The sequence below is a fragment of the Eucalyptus grandis genome, chromosome 10 (genome assembly GCF_016545825.1).
Source record: "Eucalyptus grandis isolate ANBG69807.140 chromosome 10, ASM1654582v1, whole genome shotgun sequence".
Taxonomy (NCBI): Eukaryota; Viridiplantae; Streptophyta; class Magnoliopsida; order Myrtales; family Myrtaceae; genus Eucalyptus; species Eucalyptus grandis.
The window spans coordinates 21735838-21748221 of NC_052621.1; the positions used below are offsets into that span (position 1 = coordinate 21735838).

The following is a 12384-nucleotide window of genomic DNA, read 5'->3' on the forward strand; positions in this document are numbered from 1 at the left end:
ATTGTGAATTCCAACCAAAAGAGAGCAACGTGACAGATGGGCCTCTAAACATGCGCACGTCACCTTCAAGATCCGCTAGAAGTATGCCACATCACTCGGTACACCAATTTGTAAATCGGTATCAATATAAGTAGCATTATTCATTTTGAGCAGTTTAGAGAGTCAACTTACGGATGAAGCAAACTCAGTTTACATATGGCATACTTGTCTCTTTCCTTATATTACCAGTATAAGAAAATGTGGAATTAAGTGATTCGAAAAACCAGACTCTAATCATTGAACTATTGAACTAAAGGAGAGATTTTGCAAGGATTGTCATTGACGAAGAGAGATTGGCAAGGAAAAATGAAACACCTTTGCCTTTACAAAAGCTATACTGGGGAACCAACCTCAGCTTTAATATGAATCCAAATGCACGCTTAGCAGAGTCGAGAGTATTAGACGGAAGCATCGCAATTGTCACTGGTCCCACGCTTCCTGGCACAGGAGTAATGGCTGACACAACTTTGATTGCTTCTTCATAGCAAACGTCTCCCGTGATGCGGAAACCTTGATCAGTGCCAGGATCCTGGACATTACAATCTCTCAATTCTATGACAGTAAATTGCTCAAAATGGAAACAGAGCAGAGCAAGCTAGTTCTTTCGAGTGGGACTGAGGAACAATCATTAGTTCTCAGGAAACTACCTGTTAAGTGACCACTTATACCACAGCAGCTACTTAGACAAGATTATCGACATTAATGAGCATTTATACATCAACCCTAACTGTGATTTGAAGCTCACCTCTGTCAGATTGAGGACCTTACAGTTCTAGATCTATTTGCTAATTTTAGTGACCATGAATCAAAGCTTTCATAAGGAAATCCAGCAAGCAGACTTCACATCTTCTAAGGCTTTGCCCTTTCTCAATCCTTGATTGTTCACTCATCATTTCTTTTCTGAAAGACCCACTTTTCTTTTAAGCCTTCCCCTCAAACATCTCTTCCCTGAGCATAGTGCAGCATATCTGCATACATGCATTGAGTAGATCACAGGTACAAGATCACCTGAAACAATAAAATGGCAAAAAGACAAAAACCACCCTCAAATTTTCCATAGTTACACCTTGGCAGCATCAAACTTCAAATCCTACACCTTGCACCCTCTAATTTCAAGACCTCACACGACATATCTTGAGGTTTTAAAAGAGCTAATCTTTGCACCCTCCAGTTTCCGTACTTTTTGGAATGGTGTTAAACTTCAAGGTAAAAAGTCTAAGCTGATGACACCTTATGACACAAAGTGTAGAGTAGAGGTTGTAAGTGCCAACCAAGAGAAAGCTTAGTGTAATTTTTTTTTTTTTTTTTTAATTTTCCCTTATAAAAAGGGTCCTGCGCTGCTTTTCCAATTTTTTCAACATGAAAGATAGAAACCACAGCATCCTATAACCTATATCTATAAAGGTCAATGCACATTACAATCCAAATTTGCATTCAAGTGAGGCCACACAGTTTGAGAATGCCATTGGTGCTGAACTTTCAGTATTCCTACCTGAACTTGATTGGTCCCCATATCCACTGCAACAGCTCCCGGTTTTAGCCAAATGCCACGGATTAAATTGGGTATCCCCACATCAGCAATCACAATGTCGGCTTCTCTTGTAATCTGCTCTGGATTTTTGGTGAAAGAATGTACTGTGCTGACTGTTGCATGGTGCCTCTACCAGAGGAATATATTAGAAGAGCATGATATGGAGAGCACCTCAAAACAACCAGAGAAACGCCGAAAAAGGCATGCTTACCTGCAATAGCAAAGAAGTGGGTAACCCAATGATCTTGCTTCTCCCGACTACCACAGCTCTCTTTCCCATAATTTCCACACCAGACCTCAACAACAACTCAATACAACTCTTAGGAGCACAAGGAATAAAAAGTGGATCACTTCCTTTCATGGCAAGGTTTTCCACATTGAGGGGTTGGAAGCCATCCACGTCTTTCTCTGGGCTCACAAAATTGATGATTCTCTCCTCATCCACATGCTGGGCAAACATCACATTAGGTGGCATAATTGTAAATATTCCTTACAAGATGTGTTAAAAGAATGGTAATATCTCATTGAAATTTTTCTAGTAGATCTCTAGTCATTGCATCATCGTCCGCACCGGAAATTAAAAAGTATAGTATTGGAAACAAATTATGTACAGGTTACACTATTGAATTACTCTATGGAATGTGTCGGAACATAGTGAATGTTCCATTGGCAACAATGAATTAAGCAGACTTGTTTGATACAGATTACCCAAGAGATTCAAAAGAGAAATGGGAATGAAGCATAAGTCTAGCAGTAGAAATTACTTGTGGCAAAGGGAGTTGCAGAATAATACCATTAACTGATGGGTTATTATTTAATCTGGAAACAATGCGCAGAACTTCATCTTCTGTACATTCTTCAGGTAACTCCTCTACATAGGTCGTTATCCCAACTTCTTCACAAGCTTTTAACTTGACACGAATAGCCAACCAACACAATAGCCAATCCCAGGGATTTTACAATGGTTTCCTTCATTCTACAAATTTCATTGGCTATTCCTTCTCTAATAGCTCTTGCCATAGACTTCCCGTTTACTACATTAGCAGTTTGCCCATTAGCTGCTTCAAGTAAAAATCATAAGACAAGTTAGTGTGATATGTACAAGGTAAATGAAGCAAGCAAAGAAGCAAGTAGTCCTGCTCAAGCACCTTATATAGAGCTACAAGACAACAAGCTACCAAAAGTCCACAGGTAGAATAATCAACCTTACAACTTGGATTGCATGGAATTCCTAATTCTCAAAAGAGTTCTATAGAAACCATCCCCAATCATCTCACTGAAATCTTTAGTGCTTTTGTAGAGTGACTCCTGTTACCAAAAAGGCCATCAGATCCAATGAAGCTTTTGGTGGTCCTTCACAAACCAATGCACACGAAAGCATTGTAAAAAGATGATATTCGAAAGTAGTCCAACGCCTGCTTTCGCTTCTGCTTTTCCTACATATGCACAGATTAATTTTGTCCTCAACAAGTTGTGTATGCAGAAGTTGCAAAAGTTACCGAGGAAAGTTGCGTCTCAGCTTCACCCAAGAAGAACCCAACCTTTTTCTAATAACAATAAGAAAAACCCCTCATTTTTTTCGCAGGGGGATTCAACAACTCATAGTCGGCACGGGATTCACCATTGCACTTCATAGGATCGCCACTGAATCCGAATCACAACGATGATGACGACAGCTGCACCTCACGATCAAAACTACGACGTCGAAAGCCAAAACACCCGAACCCAAAAACCGCTTCGAGGCAATCAGCATGCGGCCGAACGCGACATGGAAAACAAGTATCGAACAACGCAAAAGCAGAGGCTACGCACAATTGACTCGAGTAACACGTGTTTCACGCGCCCGAGAGCAAGTCCAGGCTCATCACCACAGGTGGCAAAAAAAGGGTGGGTGGAACGGTCGCGGGAAGGACGATACCTGAAGACTGGGAACGGAAGCCGCCGGAGCTGGGGCCGGGCATCGTCCAAACGTCGGGGAGGTTCGGGCCGAGCAGCTGCAAATTCGAAGACAGCGAAGACGAAGAAGGCGATGATGAAGAAGACGACGAGCGGAGGGTCTTCCTTCCCAGCGACCGCCAGCTCGCCGCCCACAGGCCTCGCATCGTACGTCCTCTAGGATGGGCGTCGCCAGCCGGCTCGCTCAACCACTGAATGCTTCGGACAACTTGGGATGGGCGTCGCAGGTTCTTCTTCGCTCTTTCTAAAGTTCCAACCTTTGCGTGAGGAGAAAGGGACCTCCAGCTCCCGAAGGACGTCAGGCAATTTTTAGCTCCATTCCTTTCCTGAGAAAAATCCCACAAAAAATTTCAAACCTTTTTCCCGAACACCGTTATCCTAAATTTTCGTTCGCCTCACCAATATCCCAATCTCGCATCTATGATCGAAAAATGCCTTCTATCCATGTGCCGTTCGAAATCCGGCGTGGCAGCTGCCAGCTCCCGTGGCCACTTAACTTGGCTTTGCTTTTGGTCGGCGTGGCGACGCCACTGCCCCCTCAGATCCGTTTGTCCGACATTGTCCAGCAGTACTACCATGTCACACATTAACGATTATTAGGAATAGAGTCTAAATGGAAGTATTAATGGGTGAATGGAAGAAGCTTAAGATTACTTGTGAGAAAAAAAAAAAAATTTAAGAATAAATGTCCTTCCACAAACACACACGCGCGCATATATATATATATATATATATATATATATATATATATATATATATAATCTTTCTATGAGAGTACCCTTATTTTATCACTTTTTAATTCTTCTGGTGCTAAGAATACCTCAGCAGTGTACTTTTCAACTCATGAGTCGATGGATTGTAATTCAATTCCTACCCCAAAAAAATAATTTATAAGTGAAGATCTAGGCCAAATGAATTGCTTGAATGTAAATAAATTAGAACAACATTTAATTAAGGAGGAAAAGAGTTTATCATATGTTGAGAGAAATAAGGACTTAACAAATATTCATTATATAAATATCAAATATTTTTATCTTTATTTCCTTGAAAGAAAATGCCAAATAATAGCTCAAATGAGGTTATCTTCTCAAATAAAGATCCTAAGTGGGCTTTGTCTAAAATAATGGTCTAAAGAGGGCACTTTGTCTCAAATAAAGATTTGAGCTCACACTTGATTTTTCCGGCTATTGAAATGGGGGTATTTTCGCCCATAACAAAATTTGGATAAAAATTAGAAAGAAAATGACAAAGAAATCTGAGCTCGGCACCATCTCTAGCAAACTTTCAAATTGCTTCGTTTCAGTGTCCTTTCTTGAATGCCAAGGAGGTCGAATTAATCAAATTCACAAAATAAGTTGTTGATATTGGTAACAGTTCTCTTGCTTCTTTTTCCTTTTTTTTTCTATTCATCTTACAAGGGATTAGTTCCTGAATTTCTGCGGAAGCATGCCCAAATTGAAAAAAGTTCATGCATAATCCCCTAAAACCATCTAAATTCAGCTCGGGCAAAAGCGAATGGAGAGACCCAGCTCTGTTTCCGGCATCTTCCCATCCATTACTTCCTCTCCACCTTGATTGACATCACAAGGACCCACACATACTCATGGACAGACTTTCTGCAAAAGATAAATGAAGAGGATTGAGAGCAGAGAGCAAGTTCAAGTTCCTCGACCTCTCACTTTTGCTCCCCACGACTACCCATGGCCATCTGCCACCCCAGTCACCTCCACACGAGGACGGGTAGTCGCCGGCAGTCATCTCCAGCAGACCCAAACCGAGAGTTCACTAGTTTGCGGCTATCCCCATGACTGCAGATTAGGAACTGAAATTTGCGCTTCATCTTCACTTCGATTAAGCTAAAACATCGATTGAGAAATAAAGAACGCTCGAGAAACAAAGAACAAGTGAGATGTTCTGTGATCCTCCGAGAGAGAGAGAGAGAGAGAGAGAGAGAGAGAGAGAGAGAGAGAGAGAGATCCGATCAAAGCTGAATCGAGGCAACGATTTTGTTGCATTAATTCGTTTGTTGGTGTGGTTTTCCGGTAAGTCCCAATCGTCTCTGTCTCTTTGAGTTACGAGCGTGAACCGAACCCTACGGAGTTCGCGATCTGTTTTTTGGTGGATGTTTTATTGGTGAAATTAGGGTTTTGGAGGTTGCTTTCCCCGGGTGGAATGTCCTGAGTCGAAATGATTTGAAGATTCTTTTTAACCTTATCGTATTTTGTGAGAGTTTGTCAGTTTAATTAGGGTTTCGAAGTTATATGGCCCTGTTTGGTTCGGCTTTCCCAAGAAGCTCCAAAACCCTTTTGGCGTTTGGTTCAGCATTTGAGCTCCCCTTCCCCAAATGCTTGTCTTTAAAATGTTGAAAGCCCAAAGTAGATGGGAACCTGCTTTGGGCATTTCAGCATTTTCGGCATGCTGGTCCTCCTATTAATGAATTTTTGCTGATTGCTTATTTTACCCTCAAAATTTTATTAAAAGTCTAATTTTACTCAATACAAAATAAAACCCTAACTCTTTCAACGCTTTCCTCCGTATCACGTGACAACTGGTAGGGGTGAGCGGGTCCAGGGTGGGTAGGGTCTAGACCCGATCCTGCTCCATATCTTGTTATAACCTGGTTCTCCTTTTCCGACCCCCGTTCCCTACCCCCGCTTTCATTGGACCCTCGTTCCCGCCCACCCTATTTTTCCGTCCGGGAACAGGGTTGACCTCCGTTTATATTGGAACCTGTTTTGCATAAAAATTAACCTTAGAAAAGCAAGTTTAGATGAGTTATCTGCTAAAACAAAAAGGCCGGACTAAGCACATCCTTCGACCAAACTCATTGGGAACATGTATAAAATTTGGACTCCCCTTGAAGAAAACAACCAAGTATATAATTCGACCATCTCGCATCCCCATATCCCACAAGATACATCAAGTTTCTCATATTCCAGTAATATACAAGCTAGCAATTTAACCAATTAACTAGTTGTAATACAATTTTTGGCTGATCACATATCAACCTTGTCCTTCATGTGCTTGATCTTCTTCTCCTTCTTTGGCGTTCCACATGGTATAAAATCTCTGACAAAAACCTAAAATTCATATATAAAGAAAAATCAACAAGAATCCATACTCTAGGATTTAATAAAGTCTATTTACTTACCACAAAATTGGAGTTTCGACAAAATGAAGTTTATTTTCCAATGATAATGTCCTTGGTAAGACAATCCAAATCTATAAAAAAGAAAAAAGACAAAAAGAGAGATTAAATAAGGCATGCACTTAATAGAAAGTTATGCAAATAAATTACAAGATACAAAGAAATATATATAACTTACCCGCCTCAAATTGTTTCGCATTCTCGATGCACTCTTCAACATTAATTGGCACACGAACAGCTCTCAACCAATCTTGAGTACAAATTAAACCTTCCACCACTCTAGGAGTCAAAGAACTTCGAAAGCCATCAAGTACACGTCCCAATGTACTAAAAGCCGATTCTGAAGCAACAATAGTCACGGGAATAGACAAAACATCTCGAGCCATCAAAGATACAATTTCATACTTTGACCCAGTAGTCTTCCACCACATCAAAAGATCAATATTAAGGATATCTTCACTTTCAGCTTCAAGATACCGATCAAGCTCAGATTTGTTTTCATCCAACACTTTTTTCTTCTTATGGAGAATGCTTTTGTGCCAAGCATCGAATTCAGAATCATTGTCATCAATATCAACATTAGAAGCACTACTACTGTTACTCATACTTGAATCGCCAAATTTTCCTTTACTAGAGGAGCCAACAAAAGATCGCTCATAAGATTTATACAAATTCTCCAAGGCGACCTTCACCTTATCATGCATCTCATCAATTTTTGCTTCATCATCATAGATTTGTTCAAAACAGAACTTTACATAGTTCAATTTCTTTGTGGGATCCAATGCAACCGCAATCAATGCCATCATATTAACTTTATCCAAACTCCCATAATACTTGTCAAACTTCTCTTTCATTTTTAAACCCATAGCTTGAAGCTTTGAGTCTAAAGAATTCGCCACATTATTCAAATACTTGTACAACTTAGCTATCTCCTCAAAATAATGATTTGAAGTAACATATGAACTACCCGACATCCTCTTGGTTGCATCATAAAACCGTCTCAGAAATTTAGAAAGAATAATGGCATTTTCCCAATCTTCATTTTCAGGAGGATCATTGTCAATTTCCCTTAAGAAATATATATCTTCTTCTTCCATTCTTTTAAAAGCTTTCTTGAACTTTATGGCGGTGTCTAACATCATGTAAGTAGAGTTCCATCTAGTGGCAACATCAAGACAAACCGAACCATTATATGCAATCCTCTCACTCTCAATGCAACCTTTGAATGTCTTAGCTCTAGCCGGAGAACTCCTCACATACCTAACCATGTTTCGAATGCGTGCAATAGAATCACGCACCTCATTCAATCCGTCTCTCACTATCAAGTTAAGTATATAAGCAGTGCATCTCATATGTAAAGCATCACCATTCAAAATCAAAAATCCTTCTTCTGAAAATTTTTCTTTCAAATAACTAACGGCCACATCATTTGAACTTGCATTATCCACTGTTATTGTGGACACCTTCCTTTCTATTCCCCAATCATAAATGCATTTCCCCACCATTTTACCAATCTCCTTACCCTTGTGACTATGCATCATCACAAAATTGATTATTCTTTTTTGCAACTGCCAATTTTCATCAATATAATGTGCAGTAAGACACAAATAGTTCAAGTTTTGAATGGAACTCCACATATCTGTTGTGAGTGCAATCCTAGATTTAAGCTTACCAAAGTAAGCTTTCAAACAAGTCCTTTCACTCAGATATAACTTCATACAATCTCTTGCCATTGTAAATCGTGAAAGATGATGGAAAATAGGTTGCAATTCAGTAACAAAATCCCGAAAACCAACACGCTCAACCATGGAAAATGGCTGCTCATCAATAATAATCATTCGAGCAAGCATATGCCTACAACGTTCTTGATCAAACTTCCATGTCGTTAAGACACTATCACTAGTAGTATTTTCCCCAACCTCGCCAACTACACTTTTGTCACGTGATGCAAACAACATTTGCTTTTTATCTGTGCAGGGATACTTTTTGCACTTTCTCAAGTGCTTCCATATAGTAGAGGTTCCATGATCAACATTATACACATAATCCATCCCGCAATGAATGCATTTCACCTTAACTGTTTTTTGTGTTTTCTCATCTATAATTCTCGAAAAATGATCCCAACAATCTGATTGATTAGCTCGCTTTTTACCCGAAGCAGTATGAGAGTTAGGTACCCTCACCTTATTTGTCGCGCCCATGGTTGCAGATTCCACTTCATCAGCTCCATGGAATGGCAATTCCATGAGTGGACTCATTTCATGTCCCTCTACTTCCATTGATATGTCTTTGTCTTGATCCATTGACTGAAAACTGAAAATATATATATATAACATTAGGATTCCACAAAACATATTAGTTTTCATAGTAAATCAAATCTCTATAATTCCCTTTGCTTCCTTGTTGCTGCTCTAAATTCAACATAGAATTTTCACGTGGGTTTGACAGTTCATAATAAGATCATAAGCTGATTAAAAAATGCTAAAGTTCTTCATAGATTCTCTCATATCTGGTCTTATCGGCTTCAACAATCACAGATATCATTAAATAGAATCTAATCAAGTTCACAATTAATATGCCGAGAGACACTATATAGAGACACCAAGCAATTAAAGTTTAATTGTAACTACTGATTTCACCCTCAATTCTTCACCCAATTGCTTCTTTTTCATCTCCTAGCATGCAATCACAAAAAAAGATCAGCCTCTTCACACAGCCACCCCAATTGAGCAGCAAACTTTAATCAACATTCTAACATCAACATAATAAATCATGAGCAAAATGCAAGCTTTCTTCATAGTAATTCGCACTTTTGAACATGCGAAAAGCATTATAACCATCAATTTCCACATCATCTCACACATGTCAACAACGCTCAAATCAAGCTGTAGTACCTTCTCTCTGGGCTTGGGGCTGGTGAAGACAAAGTGGGACTTGGAGAGCAGGCGGGCCTAGTCGGGACGGGCTAAGGATGGAATCGCGGTAGGAACAGCGGCTTTTGGCGTCTGGTCGCAACGGCAGTGGCGCCCAGAGGTGGTGAGCAAACCCAATTGAGCAACAAACTTTAATCAAAATTCTAACATCAACATAATAAATCATGAGCAAAATGCAAGCTTTCTTCACAGTAATTCGCACTTCTGAACATGCGAAAAGCATTATAACCATCAATTTCCACATCATCTCACACATGTCAACAACGCTCAAATCAAGCCGTAGTACCTTCTCTCTAGGGCTTGGGGCTGGTGAAGACAAAGTGGGACTTGGAGAGCAAAGCGGGCCTAGTCGGGACGGGCCGAGGATGGAATTGCGGCAGAATAGTGGCTTTTGGCGTGCGGGTCGCAGCGACGGTGGCGCCCGCAGGTGGTGAGCGAACCAGCGAGATGTTGGCAACGGGGCTCGGGCGGAGCAGCGAGGCAGCGGCAGCTTCGCGAAGGGGGGCGGCGGTAGATCGGCAGCAAGGGAGCTCGGGAAACAGCGTGCGGTGAGACCGTCGACTCCTCGTCGGGCCGGAGGAGGTCCCGCCACAGGGCGAAGGCGATGGAGAGCCCGAACGCACCGGACGGCAAGAAGACGACTCGCGGGACGCCGCGGTCGCGAGCGAAGCGGTGGGTCCACCCGAGGAAGAAGTTGGAGACGACCGCACAGGGCGGGGAGGGGTGGGACTTGAACCACCGGGAGAGGAGCGGGAGGTGGAGGTCGCGGAGGGCGCGGACTTTGGCGACGAAGCGCACCCACGGCGGGTGTGGTGCGGCAAAACGAGAGGCTAGAGCGAGGAGGAGGAGGCGAGGAAGGGGTCGAGCAGGTGGAGGTTGTCGGGGGTGACGATGACGGTGACGGTGACGGCGGGGGCGGCGGGGCGGCAGAGGAGGAGGAGCTTGGCAGCGGTGGTGCGAGCGCGAGGGGAACCGAGAGGAGCTCGGGAAGACGCCTCTGCAGGTAAAGAAAGAAATAAAATTAGGGTTTTGCTTTAGGCATAAAAACCGGTTCTCCAATCGGTTCCCAAACCGGTCCGGTCGAACCGATTCCCGGGTGGGTAATCCCTCGGAACCGGTTCCCGGACCGGTTTAAACAGGGTCCGCGTTTTGGGAACCGGTTCCCGGCCCGGTTTTAACCGGAACCGGTTCCCGACCTTGTTTTTCGGGTGGGCCGGACCGGGAACCGGGTAAACCCACTCCGGTTGCACACCCCTAACAACTGGCTCTCTTCTTCGTCTCTCTCTCCCTGCGAGTGAATCCGAGATCTGGATCTTCTACCCTCTTGACGAGCGAGCGAATTCAAGATCCAAGGTTGGTTTTGTTTCTCTTTGATCGTTTGCTTCCTCTTGCAGATCGGCGACGGCTCTGCATCCTGCTCTTGCTCCTATGAAACCCTAGGGACGAAATGGGGGGTTATCTTGTCTTGTGTTGCTGACTTGAACTTGCCCTTTCAATTTGAATCGGTGGTAGCGAGGCTGAGGCAGAAGTCGAAGACTGACCTTCTGACCCAGCTGAAGGAACTCAAGGCTGAGCTCGCCCTCCTCCGCGTCGCCAAGGTCACCGGTGGCTTTGGTGTTGGGCGCTACTGGTCCTGCTACAATTGCTGGGCTCACGATTGCAGCGGTTGGTGCTGCTGTGGCCGGGGGCATGGCTGCTGAGAAAGGTCCAGTTAGAGATGCTTCCACCGCTGCGGACAATTTGGGGGAAAATTTTTACAGGGTTATTCTGCAAGAGGAGCCCTTCAAGTCCACCTTAGTAAGGCTGATTAAATTCTGAGCAACAATTAATGTGAGATAGCGTGAGTTGTTGTTATGTTAAATGCAAATTATAGTCAAATTGCTTATCAATTGCAAGCCTGCATCAGAGTTCTGTAATACCGGTTGAAGCTTATTACAAGAAGATAATCAGATCTGTGGCGTTTCGGTTGTGGCAGGGCCAAAGAAGAAGATCGTGGGAAACATAAGCATTAGAGATATTAGTGGCGTCACTGATGTGCTTCAAGTACCATGAGGCAGGCAGAGATTGTTATGGAGGATCTTGTATGTCCTTATAAATCTGATTCTTCTGATTCGCTAGCATTTGTCAAATTCCTTCCCTTGGACTATGTTCTCACCTTACAGCTTGGGAATGTAAAGTATGATTATTTTATAACCTAGAGATTTAGTCTAGCACGACAAATTTGCGTGCACAGACGTGACACCAGTTCTTCATCCTCGTGACGAAGCCCGTGCTGTATCATGTCTATGTGCTCACACGCGTGCCCCAATGAATGAGCACAAACCGAGATCACTAGAATATATCAGCAGTACTTTTTGCACACTAGGCTTTATTTCTTTTTGTCTTAGTAATTACATGGAAAAGCATTGAAAGTACGTAGTGCAAGAAGAGAAGCTTTATATTCTTGTACTGAGGTTCTCACTGCTGGTCCAGCCTTCTTGAACCTGGATCGAGTACTGCAGATTCCAGCGAACATCTTCTATCAAAGGCCGCTTGCTCAGCTCTTCCGTTAGGCAATTCACCGTGACTTCGATTGTTGTCTTAAGCGATTGGTATGCGAAGGTGCCACGAATGGATGGATCTGCCGTGCTGCATAGTTGTGAGGGGTGTTCCGTCAAGCTCTTCTCTAGCTGCAATTCCAATTAGCAGGAGAAATCAGTTCCATCGAAAACGTTCGGCTTTTGTGAAGCTAAAAGTGAATGAGAATAGGCGACCGTTCTAGGAAGTGTAAGTACCAG

At 42.6% G+C, this 12384-nt stretch overlaps 1 protein-coding gene across 1 annotated transcript; it reads right to left on the reverse strand.

Annotated features, from left to right (window-relative positions):
* Window positions 1–1395: 1395 nt before the first annotated feature.
* Window positions 1396–3672, reverse strand: LOC104422247 (bifunctional protein FolD 1, mitochondrial). The gene is given in 5 exon segments (XM_039302899.1): window positions 1396–1699; window positions 1782–2018; window positions 2335–2494; window positions 2496–2628; window positions 3489–3672. Coding segments are annotated over 5 exon segments (969 nt in total). The 3' UTR covers window positions 1396–1444.
* Window positions 3673–12384: the final 8712 nt, after the last annotated feature.